The sequence below is a fragment of the Nomascus leucogenys genome, chromosome 1a (assembly GCF_006542625.1).
Source record: "Nomascus leucogenys isolate Asia chromosome 1a, Asia_NLE_v1, whole genome shotgun sequence".
NCBI classification, from domain to species: domain Eukaryota; kingdom Metazoa; phylum Chordata; class Mammalia; order Primates; family Hylobatidae; genus Nomascus; species Nomascus leucogenys.
The window spans coordinates 48,922,334-48,944,032 of NC_044381.1; the positions used below are offsets into that span (position 1 = coordinate 48,922,334).

Sequence of the window (21,699 nt, forward strand, 5' to 3'; positions counted from 1 at the left end):
CATTACCCCTTCCTTTGAAAACTTTTCCCCAAATGCCACAGAAAATCATTACTTACAGTTCAGACAAGTCAAGGTGACGGAAATGTTTCCTAGACAAACTTGTCAGTTTGTTTCGGGTAAAATTGCTGAAAGGAATCAAAAACATTAAACATGAATTTAAAATGTTACATTTTAGGAACACAGTATTAACAGAGAGATTTTGTTTTCAAAACATAATTTTATTTGATCATTATACATGCTTTACTTACATCCAAATATCTCTTTTGCTTAGAATGATAGCTGAGTTTTTCCTCTAACCTTGTCTATATTTTTTCTTTGCAGGAAGAGGTAGCATAAATATATTGTGTATTTTTAATGTCTTTTTCATCCAAAAACTTATTTTTCATATGTTGATTTGCAGCCAAGTTATATATCTCATAGAAATCTTGATTTTTTGAACAATTAATAGGAGGATATGTAAGAGTAAATAAAATTTAAAACTATAAACCCGGTAGGGAAAAAAGATGCCTTAAAACTAAAGAGCATCATGGATATTTTGAAATTATGCGGCATACAAAACTCTGAATATTAACTGAATTCAATATGTCTTTATAGGAAAGACATTTTATTGATGAAAAAAGTCTACCGAGATTGTTTACATATGATCTAGATAACCGCATACCTCCACGATGAGAACAAACAAAAATTAGGTAACAAGGAATACGTCAGATTTCATCTTGAACTATTCTAGTGACATACTATCTTCAGATTTGGACCAACCAGACAATAAAAAGATAAATTTGTGATTAAAAAAATAATAATTTACTGACATGTTCCAAACATGTAATTTGATTCTATAAAAGAGTTTCCAATGATCAGTGCCACGCGATTTTGGGGTAGGAAACTCAGAGCCATAACCCTAGCAGCTGACTCACTCTGCAAATTTGTTTACTGTTTAAATTTATTTAAAGAGTGTCCGATGCTTGGGCCTCAAGATGTGTTTAATAAATAAAATGAATGTAAAACAAACATCAACTTTCATAAAAACAGCCAAGACTTCTACAAACCGCAGGAAGTCAATGAGCCTTTCAGTGTGTGTTTCCTGCCCAGGAAGGCAAGTGTCGGGCTGAGAGTTGGATAAAACATGAGATCTAGCCAGGCACGGTGGCTCACGCCTGTAATCCCAGCACTTTGGGAGGCCGAGGCGGGTGGATCATGAGGTCAGGAGATCGAGACCATCCTGGCTAACACAGTGAAACCCCATCTCTACTAAAAAAAAATACTAAAAATTAGCCGGGCATGGTGGCAAGCGCCTTGTAGTCCCAGCTACTGGGGAGGCTGAGGCAGGAGAATGGCATGAACACGGAAGGCAGAGCTTGCAGTGAGCCGAGATTGCTCCACTGCACTCCAGCCTGGGGGACAGAGCGAGACTCCATCTCAAAATAAAAAAAAATAAAAAAAATAAAAAAATAAAAAAAAACCACATGTGAGATCTGAGGGTGACAGTGATCCTGGCCCCTTACCTGAGGCTACTCTTCGCTGTCAGCCCAAGGAAGTCATCACTGAAGTATCCTGGTGTGTCTGAACAGTCACACACCTGGGGTTACAACCAGGAGCTAAAGTATGAACTAAGGCTAGTCAGTTGATAAGAAAGAACCTACCACTCTGGTGTCTGACAAATCATGAATGTGTATGTCCACTCCCAGCTTAATTCTATACTGAGATCTCCACTCATCCAAACCCCTACCTACACAAGGGTACCCTCCTTGCTTCTAGGCATGCATCTTCTGTCTACACACTGAGTATAAGGTGCTCACCCACATGAAAAATAATCCACCAGGAAGTTGTAAAATGTGCCCACATAAGTATCTTCTTTTGGAAGGTGAATTAAGAATGGGTTTCGGCCGAGCGCAGTGGCTCACGCCTGTAATCCCAGCACTTTGGGAAGCTAAGGCTGTTGGATCACCCGAGGTTGGGCATTTGAGAGCAACCTGGCCAACATGGTGAAACCCTGTCTCTACTAAAAACACAAAAATTCACTGGGTGTGGTGGCGCCCTCCTGTAATCTCAGCTACTTAGGAGGCGAGGCAGGAGAATTGCTGGAACCCAGGAGGCAGAGGTTGCAGTGAGCCAAGATGGCGCCATTGCACTCCAGCCCGGGCAACAACAGCAAGACTCCTTCTCAAAAAAAAAAAAAAAAAAAGGTTTCACTGGTATACAATGCATTGAAAAGTCAGTCTGCCTGTCTTTTCCACAGTCTCTAAGGCACAAATGCTTTCATCTTCATCAGAAGTCCCAATCTTTCTAAAACAAACAAACGAAAAACCAAAAACCTGCTTTCCTCCTCAAGAAAAAGGAGGAGAGGGCAAGCAAAGAAAGAGGAGGCTTAGGGTGAAGGGTCTCCCTGTCTGCTGGTAAAACCGCCGCCCCGCGGAGCTGCTGCCTCTGTGGGGCTGCCAGCAGCACCGCAAAGAGCAGCGTTACGGGCCAAAGAACAAGATGAGTCTTATGAGCCATACTTATTATTGGGGCCAAAAGCCAAAATGGAGGAAGAGGGGAGGGAAAAAAATCAACAATCCTCTTACTGTTTGATTATAGGGCTTTGCAAGGGAGCTAATGAGCACCTCTGCAAAGTCCCTGGAAAACACAAATACCAGCTTTTCTCACAGTCCCTGGGCTCTTAGGGGCTGGGCAAGAATTAAAGGCATCAAGAAATAACGCAGTGACCAGTCTCTGGGGCTCTGGGCAGTCCCCATGTGATGCTAATATGGACAGGGTAGGGGGAGAAGTGGTGAAAGTGAGAGAGAGGATCCCATTTAAATTTCCCTAAAACTCGAAGTGAAATAGACTGATCTTGTATGCATTTTTATATTGCTGGGGAAACTCAGAGAGATCTTCAGTATATCCCAGGGGTAGAGAGAAACAGCTTTTAATACATATTTTGTTATCGGCTCCCTTGCACCCCGCTGCATTGATATTTGAGGTAAGAGTGCAATTTGCATGTGGAAAATCAGGGGACCACCACCCAAGCTAGTCCCCAGCGTCCTCCATCATAAGCATAGGTTAGGTCTAAGATCCGGAAAGGCAGACACCTGACTTAATTCCTTCCTTCCTCCCTACTGTTCTTTTGTCCTGTGAATATACGAAGCTTACTGCCATCTGATGACCTCTTCATAACTACCTGGTACTTGCCTATTTCTCTCTGTCTTACTATTCAATAATGGCTATAAATATTAGTAGCATTTTTGCAATTTGATCAGGGATTGACATCCCAGCTATTGCTTCTTCAGAAAACTGTGTAAGATATGTATGTCCCTTTAGTTTCCCATTTTAAAATAATTCTTCTCTGGAAGCTAGGGACAGATATTTGACTTTATATAAGCTGTGTACTGCACAAAGAATACCACCAGCTGGGTTTGGTGGCTCAAGCCTGTAATCCCAGCACTTTGGGAGACCGAGGTGGGCGGATCACGAGGTCAGGAGATCGAAACCATCCTGGCTAACATGGTGAAACCCCGTCTCTACTAAAAACACACACAGGCCTCTTCCTCTCGGTCCCATATTGAACTCGATTTGGAAGAGGCGAGTCCGGTCTCAAAATGGAGGTAAAACCGCCGCCCGGTCGTCCCCAGCCCGACTCCGGCCGTCGCCGTCGCCGCCAGGGGAAGGAGGGCCATGATCCAAAGGAACCAGAGCAGCTGAGAAAACTGTTTATTGGTGGTCTGAGCTTTGTAACTACAGATGATAATTTAAGAGAACATTTTGAGAAATGGGGCACACTCACAGATTGTGTGGTAATGAGAGACCCCCAAACAAAACGTTCCAGGGGCTTTGGTTTTGTAACTTATTCTTGTGTTGAAGAGGTGGATGCAGCGATGTGTGCTCAACCACACAAGGTTGATGGGCGTGTAGTGGAACCAAGGAGAGCTGTTTCTAGAGAGGATTCTGTAAAGCCTGGTGCCCATCTAACAGTGAAGAAAATTTTTGTTGGTGGTATTAAAGAAGATACAGAAGAATATAATTTGAGAGACTACTTTGAAAAGTATGGCAAGATTGAAACCATAGAAGTTATGGAAGACAGGCAGAGTGGAAAAAAGAGAGGATTTGCTTTTGTAACTTTTGGTGATCATGACACAGTTGATAAAATTGTTGTTCAGAAATACCACACTATTAATGGGCATAATTGTGAAGTGAAAAAGGCCCTTTCTAAATAAGAGATGCAGTCTGCTGGATCACAGAGAGGTCGTGGAGGTGGATCTGGCAATTTTATGGGTCATGGAGGAAACTTTGGAGGTGGTGGAGGTAATTTTGGCCGTGGTGGAAACTTTGGTGGAAGAGGAGGCTATGCTGGTGGAGGTGGTGGCAGCAGAGGTAGTTATGGAGGAGGTGATGCTGGATATAATGGATTTGGAGGTGATGGTGGCAACAATGGCGGTGGTCCTGGTTATAGTAGTAGAGGGGGCTATGGTGGTGGTGGACCAGGATATGGAAACCAAGGTGGTGGATATGGTGGAGGTGGTGGAGGATATGATGGTTACAATGAAGGAGGAAATTTTGGTGGTGGTAACTATGGTGGTGGTGGGAACTATAATGATTTTGGAAATTATAGTGAACAACAGCAATCAAATTATGGACCCATGAAAGGGGGCAGTTTTGGTGGAAGAAGCTCGGGCAGTCCCTATGGTGGTGGTTATGGATCTGGTGGTGGAAGTGGTGGATATGGTAGCAGAAGGTTCTAAAAACAGCAGAAAAGGGCTACAGTTCTTAGCAGAAGAGAGAGCGAGGAGTTGTCAGGAAAGCTGCAGGTTACTTTGAGACAGTCATCCCAAATGCATTAGAGGGAACTATAAAAATCTGCCACAGAAGGAATGATGATCCGTAGTCAGAAAAGTTACTGCAGCTTAAACAGGAAACCCTGTGTCATAGCCACAGTTTGCAAAAAGTGCAGCTATTGATTAATGCAATGTAGTGTCAATTAGATGTACATTCCTGAGGTCTTTTATCTGTTGTAGCTTTGTCTTTTTTTCTCTTCATTACATCAGGTATATTGCCCTGTAAATTGTGGTAGTGGTACCAGGAATAAAAAATTAAGGAATTTTTAACTTTTCAATATTTGTGTAGTTCAGTTTTTCTACATTTTAGTACAGAAACTTTAACAAAATGCAGTTTCGAAGGTGTTTCCTTGTGAGTTAACAAGTAAAGAAGATCATTGTTAATTACTATTTTGCATGAATTTTGCTAAAGTTAACTGTAAAGAAACACCTGCTGACTTGCAGTTTAAGGGGAAATCTATTCTCCCCATTTCCAAACCGTGATATGTATGGGTGCTGACATGTGGAGAGAATAGATAATTTGTGTGTTTGCAATGTGTGTTTTAGATAAATAGGATTAGGTATTTAAATTAGCATTTGTGAATTTAATAGCATTAAGATTACCTTCAAATGAAAAAAATCTCAAAATTTCAAAAAAATAAAAATAAAAATAAATAAACACACACACACAAAAAAATTACCCTGGCGTGGTGGGGGGCGCCTGTAGTCCCAGCTACTCTAGAGGCTGAGGCAGGAGAATGGCGTGAACCCGGGAGGCAGAGCTTGCAGGGAGCAGAGATTGCGCCACTGCACTCCAGCCTGGGCGACAGAGCGAGACTCCGTCTCAAAAAAAAAAAAAGAATACCACCAAAATCATCCTGTCATATAACATGAAAAAATATACAAAGTGGCTTTCATATTCATAGAAATAGCCTGCAACAAGGAAAATATACAAAGTAAAGTGAAGTAATAAGTAAGTCTAGTCTATTAATAAAACTATAATTAGCCAGAGCCCACTGTCCAAATCACAACATTAGGAGAAGTGATGTGATAAAAGAGCCAGTAAAATGGAGTTGTTGAGTAATTTGGGTCTAAGGTCAACTGTAATGAAAATACCAGAACTTAACCACTGAGGTCATTAATTACATCTAAGTGACTGCATTAGAGCATTTTGCCTTTTTCTTCTATCCAACTTCTCTCTTGTTTAGGCTATCAAGGCCTACGCAGCCATCAGATTTGTGCAGGCAAAGATTTGTGCAGACTGCAGAGATGATTCCAAAGAGCATTTAATTGAAATGTGTTAATAAAGTTCCCTGGAGTTTTATCACATTTTTGCAGAATGTTTTATGTCTTAATTTACAGACTTTATTTTTAAAGTGACTTCATCATTAATGCCACCTATAAAATATGAAGCCGTGATATTGGCTTTATGAAATTAATGTTTTCCATAATATCAACAAATTTCAATAGAGTGTCCAGGCAATCTGCTTCTAAGTGAATGGTTTCTTTTGTAACTGGCATGGAAATCAGTTGGGGAACTGTTCTTAAAAAAAAGAAAGAGGACAAACCTTATAAGAAAGTCTGATTCTCTATGGATGATACAGATTTTATTTCCTGTGCTCTTATTGTAAGAACATGGAGACGGGTTGGCCCTGGCATCATAACTCTGCCACTTATGATCTATGAATCTGAGCAAGTCCTAGAACTCTCTCACTCTTATTTTATCTATGAAATGTGAATAAAAAAGACCTGTCCTACCAATTGTCAGAAAAAAATCATGTGAAATAATCCAGGTGAGGGTCCCATAGATAGACTATGACATGTAAGGTATCATTGCAAAGAGAATTTGGTACAGCAAAACAGAATCAATGAATGCAGGCAACAACCTTCTGGCAGAAGCTCCACTAAAAACTCAGGGGATGGGAGTACAAGTCTGAGCTCAGTGATGCATATTCTGCACTTAGGTGATCTTTAGTTTAATGAAGACAACTCTCAGGAAAGCCACACCTTATGGACTTAAATGCCTTCATCTAGAGGATTTAGCAACAAACAAGCTAACAGTTCCCATTTTCCACATTTCCATTTGACTTCCGTGGACAAAGCATCAACAAGACTTTGGAGAAATATTTCCCATTGTTAATAATTTTCTGTACCTTTGGCATGTCCCATGATTGATTTTTCTCTACCTTTATCAATCCATGACAGACGACTTTGGGAAAATGAAGGTTCAAAAGAGATTCCTATTGTGGGGGGAAAAGCACCAGTAATTTTTATTTCCCTATAAAGGCCAAGGCCAAGTCAGCTTCTTTCGATTCCACTAGTTTGATGTCTTCCAGGGAGCATGTCATGATTCCAAGGAAGAAAATCAAGAACTCTATGCAAGGACACAGTTTTCACATCAGACTCCTTGCTGCTAGCCTATTGCTCTGTCCAAGATGGAACTGGCCCAGAAATTCATGAAAGGGAATAAACAGCCTGTTCTAAGTACCCCTCTGAAGCTATTCAAAAAATCAAACAAAATCAGAGCTAATGTTTCTAAGCTATTATCACAGCTACACTAACTTTAAAAAGGGAGGTTTCAAGTTGGAAAAGAAGGAAAATAAACAGAGGGGGGAAATATTGAATAAAATGGGTCCTGGGAAGCAAAAGAATCAATCTCTACTTACATGTGCTGCAGGTTGCTGTTTTTCAGAAATGCTTTATGAGCCACAAATTTTAATCCAGAATCCACAATTGTCCTGTGAAAATGCATAATTTCACGCATATTAGAACAAACCAGTGAATGCCTGCCTGACCAGAGTAGACAACAGGAAAAATCTCTGAGATAACATGTGCTGGTCCTGAGTACTCACAGATTTCTCAGTCCCACGTAAGCTTCAACATCATCTTCGTTGATGATTTCTAACCTTTTCTGATTTGCGATGAAACTGTAACAAAGCAGAGAGTGAATCTCAGTGACTCAGAATGTAGGCAGCAGCACCATGAAGAACTCCCATCCACCTCACCCAGGTGTCCAAGGCGCTCCCTCCACACCCATCTGAGCCTGGCCATTTTTTTCAATATGGCAGGAGAGCAAAATTGAGCATGACTGAGCAGAAACCATGACTGACCAGTTTCATGGTCAATAACCCATTCACTGGGTTTCATTTCTCCTCATGTTTTATCATTCTTTCACCCAACAATTTCACTTTTCTTTCCCTTTCAGAGTATCACCAGTGTACATAGGTGAAAACACCATGAAAATGCATCTACTCCTCTCAAAGGTGTTTCCACTCTTAACGGTGAGAGCCACAGAGATTCTGCTGTCATCAATGCACAAGAGAAGTCGCATATTTCCTCACATTTCAAGAGAGACAGCCACTCCTTCCTTTACCTCCTAAAATACTAAAGTGCATTTTCCCTACCCCTTCCTCTTTTCTCTCTATTTTCCTGGCCCAGCATCTCCTTCTGCCTTTGTCAGTAAAAATATCAGTCCTTCCTTTGATGAACCACATTTCACAAACCCCATATGGCCTTAGCGCACTCTCCACGGGAACCCTCCTCCCTCCCCCATCCCCAAAGCCCTCCAATATAGGGGTGAATAGAGAGAAAACTCCATCCCTTTGGCCACATTGGTGAGCTTAGAGATGTGCACATGATCTCAATTACACCAAGAGGAGTCTTCCCCGAGATTAAATAAATGAATGCTGGGAAAGAGAGAGTCTCTGTCTTTCTCTGGGATCATAGCTGAAGGATGGCACAGGCCTGGGGCTTCCATGGGGAAATTTTCTGCTACAAGGAAATAGACTGTCCAAGAATGAAGTCAGTCCACAGAAAGAAGCAGAGCTAAAGAGGCAGAACTCTAAAAATACCACTTGAGCCTTTAGATACAACTGTCTCTGAGGCTAGATGTCACTAACCTAAGTTGATCTTAATTTCTATCATTTGCAATCAGTAAAGTCCCTAGTGATACAAACAAATAGCTATTAAAATCATCATCATGGAATTTCCTATACTCTACCCTGTACTACAGTTATTTAAGTACCTGTCTATTCAGTTTTCTTAGATCACAATGTCTTTGAGATAGTTAGATCTGTTTTATAATTCTTAATATGCATCACAGCACCTGGCTCAGTACCCAGTACAAGGTAGGTACTCTAAGGATGGATGGATGGATGGATGGATGGATGGATGGACCGATGGATGGACAGATGGAGAAACAGATGAACTGCACTTGGAGTTACAAAGGCATTACAAGAAATTATGCCAGGATGAAATCTCCCCTTTCTTTTTGAAAAAAATAAAGATATATAACATATTCCAATTAAGACACTGAAAACAAATATGTAGCCCTGCTGTTGACAATGTGAGTTAAAATGAAAAAAATATTAAATGATGGGGAGGAACATACAGCATCTATAGGTCCCCCACTGTGTGAAAGAAAATGATGACAAGCTGTATGGTAAGGGTTTGGGCACCTCTTTTTAGAAAATAAATTTTAAAAATAAAAATCAGTAGATTCTCTGAGAAGACAAAATTATACCAAAGAGAAATACTTTTAAAACCATCCACACAAACATTGTCCCCTGTTACATAAAAAACCAGCCTCCAAGATAGAACGGCGACTTCTTCTGAAAAAATTCTTAGTTGTCCCTGATGCCCAGGGCCTGGCACACTTAATAAATGTGCAGGAAGCTTTGGTTCCCTTCTCTCCTCCCACCACACATAGAAGAAGGAAACATTTTAAGACTTGAAAGGAATGCTCAATTTTTAACATCAAATGTTTCAGAGTTATCATACTTTAGATACATTTTTGCAAGATTTTTCACCAACATTTTCAATAGAGACCACAGTGACCTCACTCTTCTAAATGATCTCACAATAAGAACTGCATTCCAAAGAGCCCTGAATGTTAATACTTTTTCTCATGCAACTGACAGCAAAAAGGATAATGTGGGTGAGTTTTCCTCTGGAGTCACAATCCAGACTTCCAGGCAAGCCTGTCCCCTCCTACCAGCTGCGTAAGCCTGAGGGCTGTCACTGTCCTGAAGTCATTAAGAGTTCTTCCTCACACTTTTCCTGGATTATCCTTGCATCCTCCATGCTCACAACAAGGGCCTGGAACTCAATGGGGACTTTATTATGATCTGCACAAGGCACTCATCTTTAACTTTTTGTTACTTATGCCCTTTCTTTTCATTTTTCTTCAGACATTTAATTTATAAACTCCCCGGTTTTATTCGACAGAATACAACAAACCAGAAAATAAAAATGGAAGGCATAGAGGAGAGAAAGACAGAGGTAGAGATGTCAATGGATTGCACAAAACTATGTGGGCAAAAATAAATAAATAAATAACTTAATTTAAAAATAAAAATAAATAAAAAATAAAGAGATATCAACAGAGCCCGGAATTCAGTTTAGAAATGCATACACTAGTTAGGAAAAAAAAAAAAAAACATAAGCTTAATTCTATGCTTTCTAGTCACCAGTGCCCAAGAAAGAAGGAGATGAGGATAAATTTGGTCAATGGTAAATTCACAGTATTCATGAGATGAAAATGAGCCAATTAAGCAAAGTACCACTATTCTGAAATCTAAGACCAGACAGGAAATTTTGCTGAAAACCATCAAAAGCACCATCAAAAGAAGTGATGAAAAATGGTCACTAGAGAATACTCTTCTACTGTGGGGGCAAGAATGCCCTGGATAAATAAATACATTTTTCTTCTTGTCAAGATGGAAAGACCAACAGAAGAGCTGTATTAAAAGTTCAGCAAGGGCCAGGCGCGGTGGCTCACGCCTGTAATCCCAGCACTTTGGGAGGCCGAGTCGGGCGGATCACGAGGTTAGGAGATCGAGACCATCCTGGCTAACATGGTGAAACCCCGTCTCTACTAGAAATACAAAAAATTAGCCAGGTGTGGTGGCGGGTACCTGTAGTCCCAGCTACTCAGGAGGCTGAGGCAGGAGAATGGTGTGAACCTGGGAAGTGGAGCTTTCCAGGAGCTGAGATCACGCCACTGCACTCCAGCCTGGGCAACAGTGTGAGACTCCGTCTCAAAAAAAAAAAAATTTCAGCAAGGGCTCCTCTAGTAGTAGATCCTAAGAATTCCCCCTCATAAGCTACTACGTGTAGTCATGTCCACAATATATGCTAGCTACAAACTGCTCAGGAAATCTACCCCCTAAGAAACTCTCATTAGCTACCACTAAGTGAAGAATCAAATCATAGGGTTAGAAAAGAAGCCAGTAAGGTGAATAACAGGCAATTCACAGAGGGAAAACTTCAGTGGCCAAGAAACATGAAAAGTTGCTTATCTCCTAAGAAATGTGAAATGTAAATTAAAATAACAATGGCATACTATTCCCTCTCCCACTAGATTGACAAAATGTTTAAAGTCTAACAATGTAAAACATTTCTATGGATGTGATGAAATTTCTCTGAAATTGTTGGAGGAAGTGTAAATTTTTATAACTACTTTGAAAAGCATTTGGCCTGTATCTTGGAAAATTATAAATCAGAACCCTTCATGGCCCAGCAATTCCATTCCAGGTATTCACCCAAGAGAAGTTCTCACATATGGACTCAAGAATAGTCATTGTAATATGATCAGTAGAATATTACAACACTCATTGTCACAGAGTCAAAAGCTGGAACAACCCAAGTGTCCATCCATAAAGAAATAGAAATTGTTTAAAATAAGGTGTGTGATATATATATATATATATATGTTAGATTAAATCAGATCTACATATTTGAACAGAAAGACACTGCTATGCTAAGTGAGAAAGAAGATAAGCAAAATTGTATACTGATATGTACATGTAATATAAAACAATCTGTGTGAACTTTTAAAAATACACAAAAAATAATACCACATAGTGTTCACAATCAAGTAGATATGCAAAGTATAGAAAGATGATTCCAAGGAAGGTGGCCTTGGGAAAGGAGAATGGGTCTGGGTTTACACACACACACACACCCACACACACACACACACAGAAACTATTTATAACATTTATGTTATTAAACTGCTAAACTATTTTATTAAAAGAAAAAATAGTTTAAAAATATTAAACTATCATTTCTGAAAGTAATTATATAAAGTTATGTCATTATACTTTTCTGAATTTTTAAAATTTATGAAGAAAAAAGAAAAGAAAGAGAGAGACAGCAAGCAAGAAAGGATGGGAGGGAGGGAGCGAAAGAAAGAGAGACAGAGACGGCAACAACCATACAAAGGAAATAACTGCAGGAAAGCCAGACCCCAGGGTTTCTCAGTGACTCAGTGGACAAACACACCTGAGCTCAAGTTCTTGGTTCCCTAGACCACCCAAACACCAAACAGCAAACAGCTAACAGCTTTCTTTCCCTGCCCCACAGCCTCCGGATGGAAACAGAAGACCAAGGTGCGTGCTGCGCTGCCCCCTCCTGGTGACTTCCACCTGCCTCCAGGAGGATCTCCACAGCCCTGGCCTCTCCTGCTCTCTGCCTCAGGGCAACTGATCCCAAAGGCATAGGGTTAGGAAGGAGAGAGGAAGTGCCAGGTCAGGGCCACTGATAGGCGAGCAGCAGGCTCTTTCCCAGAAAACCACTCCCCACTGCCCCTGTTAAAGTGCAGTGACACTGTGGGCTCTTCACCGAGTCAAGCTCTGCTTAATAAAACACATCTCCAAAAAGGGTGCGATTCCCTCAAGGGAGCAGTGGGAAGGCCCAGAATTGTGGCACACACCCCAACCAGGAGATTTCTCTCCATGACAACCTCAAACTCCTCTAACCTAGGCCCACTGCTCTAGAAAGCTTAGGCCCAGGGGCTTCCAGGCACAGCCCCTCCGCCCCCAGAGCCCATGTCCCTGAACTTGCCTCACAGGAATCTCACATGAGGTCCACGAAGCTTTCATCTTCTCAGAAAATTGAGCTTCCCTCCACCCCCCAGCCTGCAGACATTGCTTACATGCTCTCTTAGGCAAGTCAGCGGCCCTTAAATAGTGACCAAGAGGCATGCTGAATTCGGATTTTTTGTTTAATTTGGTACTCCTCAGGAATTTCTCTCACCTCCTCAGTCCCCCAGGGTCCCTAGCCCTCATCCTTTATTAATAATCTGCCAGGAATCATTGGTGGCCTTCAACCATCCCGTTCTGCCCAGAATGTGCCTTCCTCCCTTTCCAAGTCCATATACAGGACTCTTGCTAGGACCTCATATTATGACGGCTGTTTTTGCTGTTGTTTTTTGCACATTTACTACATCCCAAGGCCATTAACTACTGCCCTAAAGATTGGATCTTATACGTTAGGGTCTTCTCAATGTACTCATCTAAATCTATCCCAGGACCCTCCAAGACTACTTGAGTGATTTGTAGACACAACACCAAAAATGCTTTTTCCAATCAGAACATTTTTATTCCATCAGTTGGCATGCAGTTTTAGCATTTATTGCACTCGTAAGTTTGCAATTAAGAATTAGAGCAAGGGGAGGCACTCTTTGTACCCTCAATTTTATTTTTCTGTGAATCTACCTGACTCCATAACTGAATTGCTAGCTCCTCATCTCATCTCACTGATCTCTGTTTCCTAGCACAGAGCTGATGCTCAAGGAATGTATGTTGACTTAGAGCACCCAAACAGGTACACTGATCCTCCACCTGGAGTTTGTCACCATTATAGGACACAGCTTCACTTCTCATGCAGAAAACAAGCAAACAAAGGAAAGACAATAACAGAAGGGAGTTGAAAGCTGATTTGGAACCCCAAATTTGTCCAATCTATAAGCTAATTTAGATTACAACAACACAACATATTCAAACCAACTACTTATTTATTTAAGTGATAAAAACCAGCTAGCCACAGTGGCTCACACATGTAATCCTAACACTTTGGGAGGCCAAGGCAGGAGGATCGCTTGAGTCCAGGAGTTCGAGACCAGCTTGGGCAACATAGTAATACCCTGTCTACACAAAATTTAATAATTGGCTGGGCATGGTGGCAGGTGCCTGTGGTCCCAGCTGCTTGGGAGACTGAGGTGGGAGGATCACTTGAGCCCAGGAAGTTAAGGCTACAGTGAGCCATGATAGCTCCACTGCACTCCAGCCTGGGTGACAGAGCAAGATCTTGTCTAAAATAATAATAATAATTGCCCTCAGCAGATAAGCATTCATGTGCCACAGAACCCCAACATGTGAGGAATGTAAGACTAGAAATGGCCTCCAAGACTCTTCAAATCCAGCTAATCTTGATCTTGAAGGAGATGATGCTCTAAGGAGAGACAGTGGACACTGCCACAGGATATGATGAGCCAAAAAGAAAAGGTTTTAAGAAGAGGTCCATGCACTTGCCCTGTGAGGGCACAGTGGAAGGAACTACAAAATATTATTGGAAATATATATTTATATATATTTAAATAATTGGGCAGGTCATTGAAGGCTTAAAGGGAGAAAGGGCATTGAACTCAAGCTTTGAAGACTGATCCAAAAGTGGACAGATAAAGAATTAGAACATAAAGTACATGCTATTTGTCATCTTGTTTTGTGTTGTCACCAAATCTTCTCCAGTCTCAATTTGACATTCAGGACCTTTACTAAGACATTTTTCTGAGGGTGAAGAATTTCCTCTTCTTTGGCTTAACAAAAAGCTTATAGCTGGCTTTTTGGAAAATAAGAGAAAAGAGGTAATTTTAGAGAAAATTCACAGAAATACTTTTGAGTTACAGGTTCCTGGAAAGGGTCCTCATTACATTTTAAAAGGTTTCACATTTGCTTTAACAACCTATCAAATAATTCCTCTAGGTAATCTTTTCAAGCAACAAGGAGTAGTATCTAATGCATCTTGTCTTTACATATATTAGCTTAATAGTGGTATTACTCAAAAGAAAAATTCCCCTTTAGCCTAGACTTTATTACCTGAACTGTACTTTGGCAACACATCAAAATGAAATGGAAGCAGTTGTGAATATTTCAAATGGTGACTCTTCAAAGTGGAATCATTTCCTGCTACCCCATCCTCCCTCCTTATAGATAGATCAATAAATAGATAAATACACAGATAGAATTTGTTTTTGTTTTTGTTTTTGTTTTTTTTGAGACGGAGTCTCACTCTGTCACCCAGGCTGAAGTGCAGTGGTGCGATCTTGGCTCACTGCAAGCTCCACCTCCTGGGTTCATGCCATTCTCCTGCCTCAGCCTCCCGAGTAGCTGGGACTACAGGCGCCCGCCACCACGACCACCTAATTTTTGTATTTTTAGTAGAGACGGGGTTTCACCGTGTTAGCCAGGATGGTCTCCATCTCCTGACCTCGTGATCCACCTGCCTTGGCCTCCCAAAGTGCTGGGATTACAGGCGTGAGCCACCGTGCCCGGGCGATAGATAGATTTTTATCAAATCTAATCTATCAATCAATCTATCTATCATCTCCAGATGATATCAATCAATCTATCATCTCTAGATAGACAGATGATTGATTGATAGATTAGATTTGATAAAAGTAGATAGAACTCAAATTCCCAGGCTTACGGCCACGGCATTTCAACTATGATAGGATTCTCTCTGCTCTAAGATTTCTTCCATAGGGAGTAGAATAATCCTTTTCTTAAAAAAAAAAATTCCCTTGGTCCCTGGGTTCACAGCTAGGCAGTTTCAGTTTCTCAGCAAAAATGCTGAGAAAGAGTTCTGAAAGTCAATCCCTGAGCAGGTGCAGGTGATACGAAAGATTGGACTCTCAGTCTGTGGCTCTATTCTTGAGGGGGTATGCACCCCAACTGTGAGGACGTGAATAAAAAGAATGCTAAATGAGCAAGCCCAAAATCTAAATTTGAAGAGCTTACTACTACATGCTGTTGAGCAGTGGCATTTTCAGCTTTCAGTTTCTTTTTGGCCATGAGCTTTGAAGTAGCACCAGTAACTCCCTCTTTATGGAGTGCTAACTGGTGTTAGCCAGAAGGCTACCCAGGGACTGTCTCCTAACAAAATAATGCTACCAGGAGAGTTCTATGATTGTTCCCATTTTTCAGAAGATGAAACTGGGGCCTCGCCATGCCAGGTCACTTCCCCTAAGTCACATAGCTGCCAAAACAGGATTTGAACCCAGATGTATCTGCCTCTGAAGTCTGAGCCCGTAGCCACTGTACCACGCTCTAGGACTGGGGACTTGTAAATCCAGCACCTTCATGATAAATAATTTCTAGGGTTTTTGCATAATGGACCTTTACAAATAATCACGGCCCAAACACAACAGTCAATGGAAAAGAACAGGGATACTTTTTAGGATGATGTCCTGTATTATATCTACATAGAGCAACAATAGGAGATAAATAAGAAATCTTCAGATTCTTACACAATGCTATCCTCTGAAAACTGCAGCTTATTAGAACAGCCCAAACACTCTGGGTATTTACAAATTTGAGTGCCCGGAAAATAATTGGTAGTGTAGGATGAGGGCTAAACATACTGCACTAGCTTCACCTCTTACTGGCTATATGACCTGAGACAAGTCCCTACGCCTCAGTTTCCTTGTCTGCAAAATGCAGTAATGACAGTAACTGCCTCCTAGGGTTGTTGGGAAAATTAGAAAACCAGACTGCACATGAGAATTTCAATTAATGCTAATTATTATTTAAAATGAACAGACCAGGTTCAAGGCCTCGCTTGGTTACTAACTAGCTAGTGAGCTTAATGTCACCCGGCCTCTAGTGCAAGAGGAAATTTGAATTGATAATATCTCAGTTCTCTTCAATACATAAATTATAAGAAAAAATCTTCAAAATATTATAAAGAAAAAAATTACACTCTGTATTGCTCTCTGAGTGTTTATATAGCATTTTTCTTATCTGTTCCCACCAATATGGTGATTTCCAAAAGGGACCACCACAATTTATGATGAGAAAATCATGAGAAAAAAAACTTAACATTTTCTTTCTTCATAAAACATATAGGTCTCTATAAGGAAAGGATAACTTTAATTTGACTTATTGCCATAGCCCTGAATGCAAGTTTAAGACTGGATCTCAGCCTACAAGTAGCATGATGGGTAAATCTTAGCAACTGATGATTGGCCAGAGGTCACAGTCAAAAGCACGTGGTCTGGATCTGGCCAACAAGGGTGCTTTATTTTTTAGAAAATTTTAATTAGTCACTAACATTTGAGATTGAAAATTTTCACATTTAAAAAGTTTTGAATTTTCATGTTGTCTTAAGAAAACAGAAGGTCCATGAAACCGAACCAGCATCTCCTCCTGGCAACCATGAGCTGTGCTGCCCCTGGGTTGTTTGGAGCACATTTCCAATTGGTTCCATCCTGAGCAACTTCCGATCTTTCACTGGCCCATGGAAAGATTTTATGACACCTGATTTAATTCTTGCTCATAAGAGACTTTAATGCTCCAACTAATCTCCTACATGAATAGGAGATGTGTAGAGCTCCCATGCATAGCAATCTTTAAAATCAACCTCATCAAATAAATGCTACCAGGAGAGTAGCACACAGAAACTGTATGTAAACCCTGGGTGTGGTGGCTCACGCCTGTAATCCCAGCACTTTGGGAGGCCGAGGTGGGCTGATCACCTGAGGTCAGGAGTTCAAGACCAGCCTGACCAACATGGAGAAACCCCGTCTCTATTAAAAATACAAAATTAACCAGGTGGGTAGCACATGCCTGTAATCCCTGCTATTCAGGAGGCTGAGGCAGGAGAATCCTTGAACCTGGGAGGCGGAGGTTATAGTGAGCCAAAATCACGCCATTGGATTCCAGCCTGGGAGTCAAAGTGAGAGAGACTCTGTCTCAAAAAAAAAAAAAAAAAAAAAAAAAAAGAAAAGAAAAAAAGAAAAGAAACTGTGTGTAAAATGACACAGAAACTACAATTAAAAATTAACAATGTCTTTAAGTTACTTTTATCTGTTCTGGAAACTTTGCAAACTTCTTCTGTTGTTAAAAATGAACTAATACTTGCATAGACATAGCCAAGGTAATTTGATAGTTGGTATAATGGTAAATACAAGTCCCAGGAGAAGCAAGGGATGGGTTTTTTTCTGACAATTTTTTTCTTCCAATTTATTTAATTAATATCACTGTATATTTCACATTAGGTCTCAGATCTTTCATAGGTCACAGTAATCCACGACAGCCAATGGGAAGACAATAACTGAACAGGTACCATGGCACCGTTTTACCATATTAAACCATGAAGAGTTCCAGGACAAAAATGACACTGAACTACTCTCCAAAAAATAAAAATGGCTTAAAAGTTGACGTTTAAGCCACAGTTTTTATTTGGAGCAGATGTACTCTAACATCGGTCAGAAACACAAGTCAGTTCATTCAGTGACTTGGGGTGCCCTCTGCAGCTAATTCATCCTGGCAGGCTCACAAGAGGACCATCTCTCTCAGGGTTGGAGGCACCACGGGAGCCTAAGGGAGCTTTTCCTATGGCTGGGGAGGCCGTCTGGTCACACCTGCTCCTAACAGCTCCTAGGCCAAAACCTTCTCTGCTGCTCTGTGGGGTGGAACTCTGGGATTTCAATCAAGCATTTGTCTAAGTTCTGAGGCAGTCACAGGGCTGCTTCCCCCAGGAAGCCTGCATCTCTGCTGGTACCTCTGCAGCTCATCTTCATACTCAGATAGGGTAGCTTCCACCCGAATGAGCACACAGACCAGGCTGCTTGGTTTTTATAAAAGGATGTCAGCCCCCACCATCTGCTTGTTTGGTTTTCAAAGAGAACAGATCCGGCCTTAACCAGCAACAGAGACTAAAATTTTCCAGGCTCTGGTCAAAGGGGACAACTTCAAATCATGTGCAGTCCAGTTTCCATCAAAGCCTGGTTCAGCAAAGGGCATGTAGGAATGGGAGTCTAACATCCTGAGTTGTATCAGTGTTATAATTACAGCCCTGGGATAGGAGATTAAATTCTTGGGCTACTTTAGCCTCCTTGCAGAATTGACATCCTTGTCACTTCCTCCAACTTTCACTGGCTTTCTCAGGAAGCAGAAAATGAAAGCTACTTCTGGATTTTTCATAAAAACTGGGTATTACATCGCTTATTGTTCCTGCAAAAGAAATTCCTTTTGGAATACACTGCCAGACAAATCTGTGTTCCTGTGGAATTAGTAGGCATTCTCCTTCCTAATAATGAGTTTCTCTTTTCACTGCCAGGAAGTTGGGGACAAATGTTGCACTCAGTTACAGCAACTATGCCAACCATTAGGGTTAGTTGGAGTTCTTGTCTTTAATTCTTTCATCCCTCTCATTTTTACCTTATTAATTTTATTGTATAAAATAATTATAATTCAAATAGTTATTCAAATACTGATGAAAAACTGATTGTGACATTTTTAACATTCATTCCATAAAAATTAAATGGTCTTTAGGTACAATATGCTGACACTATAGAATTACCCTATACTAGTTGTTTTCAAGAAATGGGTTAGTAAGTAATTTCATCTATGATTTTTTAAAATTTCAGAGTGAATGCTCATTGAAAAGTAAAATCTTGAAACTTCAATCCAACATATAAATTATCTTTTTTTTTTTTTTTTTTTTTTTGAGATGGAGTCTCGCTCTGTCGCCCAGGCTGGAGTGCAGTGGCGTGATCTCGGCTCACTGCAAGCTCCGCCTCCCGGGTTCACACCATTCTCCTGCCTCGGCCTCCCAAGTAGCTGGGACCACAGGCACCCGCCACCACCCGTCACCACGCCCGGCTAATTTTTTTTTTTTGGATTAAAGTATCATTTTTTTAAATGTATTTTCCTCTTTCCCTGTTATTTCAGGCCAATAAATTTCCCATTTATGACTCTTGAAGAAGAATCTCCAATGATTCGCCTGGACTGTAAGAATTCTAAAAAGCATTCAAGTCAGCACAAATCACAGCAGAACACAGTTTTGAAAGCTCTTGGCCTCCAGTCAGGACAAATCATTCCATATGAAGAAAATTTTTGGAACTAATACTTCTTCTCCAGCTTCAGGATAGATCAAGCATGGCAAAGAGAAAAATGAGCATCACGCATCCTGTCAAGAAAGGAGAATGATTCCAGTGGTAAAATTTTAGGATCTGCATGAAGGTCTGTTTTGATACTGGCACAATTTTTCAGCCAACAATTTATAGGCTATGGGAGTAAGGAAAGGGAGTGAAGTTCAGAGACACTTCCCATTTTATCTTCAGCATTTCACTTCTCATGTTAACCTTCAGTCATTTTTATAGAAGGCTAGAGATTACTTTCTTTGGAGTTAAACTGCAAAGATGCTAGTGGAAAGAAATTCCAATAATAGTGGTTGTGTAAGGCCACAATAAGTAAGTTATTTTGCAAAAGGAAAGCATGAATATCTGAAGTCCTAAACAAATATCTTATTTTGAAAAAAAGCTTTTAATTCAAGGGATATATTACTGTTCAGAAAGATGTACATTTTTGAGGTACCTAGAACAGTCAAATTCATAGAGACAGAAAGTAGAATGGTGGTTGCCAGGCACTAGAGGGAGGTAAGGTTATGGGGGGTCATGGTTTAGAGGGTACAGAGTTTCAATTATTCCAGGTGTAAAGAGTTCTGGAGATGGATGGCGGTGATGGTTACACAACACGTGGATGTACTTAGCATCACTCAAATATGAACTTAAAAATGGTTAAAATGGCAAACTTTATGTCACGTGTGTTTCACTACAATTCTTTTCTTTTTTAAAAGGATAAGATGTCTATGTTTTAAAGGCCTTACAACTAAAGAGTGAGAAGGACAGTTAAAAGAAAAAATGGAGAAAAATAAAACAGAAAATGACTGACAATCCCAGAGTCCAGGAGGACTGTTAATAAACAACCTGATGAATAAAATAGACCAGGACCATCAAAGAAACCAAAGTCACAGAACAAAGACAATGACCTGAATAACAGTCATGAAATCTCACTTGTGATCGCTCAGCACACAAACGGTTAATGTCCCAATCAGCTAAGCACACCAGGTCCTACACAATGAGAGTAATGCACAGACAAGCCAAAGGGCATGCAAAGGGAACCAGCGCCATTTACATCTGTCCTCTTAGCCTCAGGCTGTTCAGTGTCATGCTCAAGGCAAAGTCTTTTGCTTTTCAGTCCTCCCAACCTCACAGAGTAGTTTCCTCTGAATCATATTTGAAGATAGCGCCACACATGCGCACACAAATAAGCTAACAGCAGAGTGCAAACTGTGTGTCAGGCACTGTTATAAGCATTCTACATGCATCAGCTCATTTTAACCTCACAGTAATGCTTTTCTATTTTTCTATTATTGCCCACTTTTCCAGACGGGGAAACTGAGACATGAAAGCTTTAGTTACTAGTCCAAAGTAGTAGTGGCAGACCACACATCCTAGTGGAGCCCTTAACCCATCAATGTTACAACAGGAATCATTCCCCTATACAAACTCCCAAAGAAAATGGAAAATTAATCTGTCAATCCATTATGCATGTCTACTGACATATTCAGTAATTTTTCAATTCAGGAAAAAAGACATCGCGAGGAAAAGAACTTTTCAGGCACAGTTTTTACAATCTCAGGATCCTCTTGGGGTCCCAGTAAAAAATAATAGTATTTAGCCACAATTAGCTGATTCTTGAAACATTACATTTAGACCCAGAACTTTCAGGGGCAATAATAAAATCCATATGGGGAAGAGAGAAAGGGGGAAGCTGGTAGCTAACGATGTTTAACAATTCTCATTGACTGCTGGGGACAGATCTACGCTTTGCTTGTGATCTGCTTGTGTCTATGATAATATCAAAAAACTTGATGGGGAGGAATCCAGTATACTCTGTCCTTGTTGGGAACATGGAGCCACTGAAGACAGGGTGGGGCACTGAAGTGTAGGAACCATCTGAAGAGTCTGGCCACCCCCCTACACACTCCCAGGGCATATGCCCTGCACTTGCCCTGATCCAGAGCATCATCATCATAGTGCAAAAACACAATGAGGCAGAGG

General features: G+C 40.7%; 1 protein-coding gene and 1 pseudogene across 15 annotated transcripts in view; one reads left to right on the top strand and one right to left on the bottom strand.

Moving 5' to 3' along the window:
• NTRK2 (neurotrophic receptor tyrosine kinase 2) overlaps positions 1 to 21,699 on the bottom strand; it is a 361,214-nt gene that overhangs the window by 319,670 nt on the left and 19,845 nt on the right. For all 14 annotated transcript variants that reach the window (XM_003267478.4, XM_030809390.1, XM_030809384.1 and 11 more), the window contains 3 exons: positions 7,643 to 7,717; positions 7,457 to 7,528; positions 57 to 125 (listed from right to left, as the gene is read on the bottom strand). In XM_003267478.4, coding sequence (XP_003267526.1) covers positions 57 to 125; positions 7,457 to 7,528; positions 7,643 to 7,717 — 216 coding nt within the window. The remainder of the gene's footprint in view (positions 1 to 56; positions 126 to 7,456; positions 7,529 to 7,642; positions 7,718 to 21,699) is intronic.
• LOC101179134 lies at positions 3,526 to 4,718 on the top strand (annotated as a pseudogene). The gene has a single exon (XR_001114298.2). The product of XR_001114298.2 is annotated as a heterogeneous nuclear ribonucleoprotein A3 pseudogene (transcript).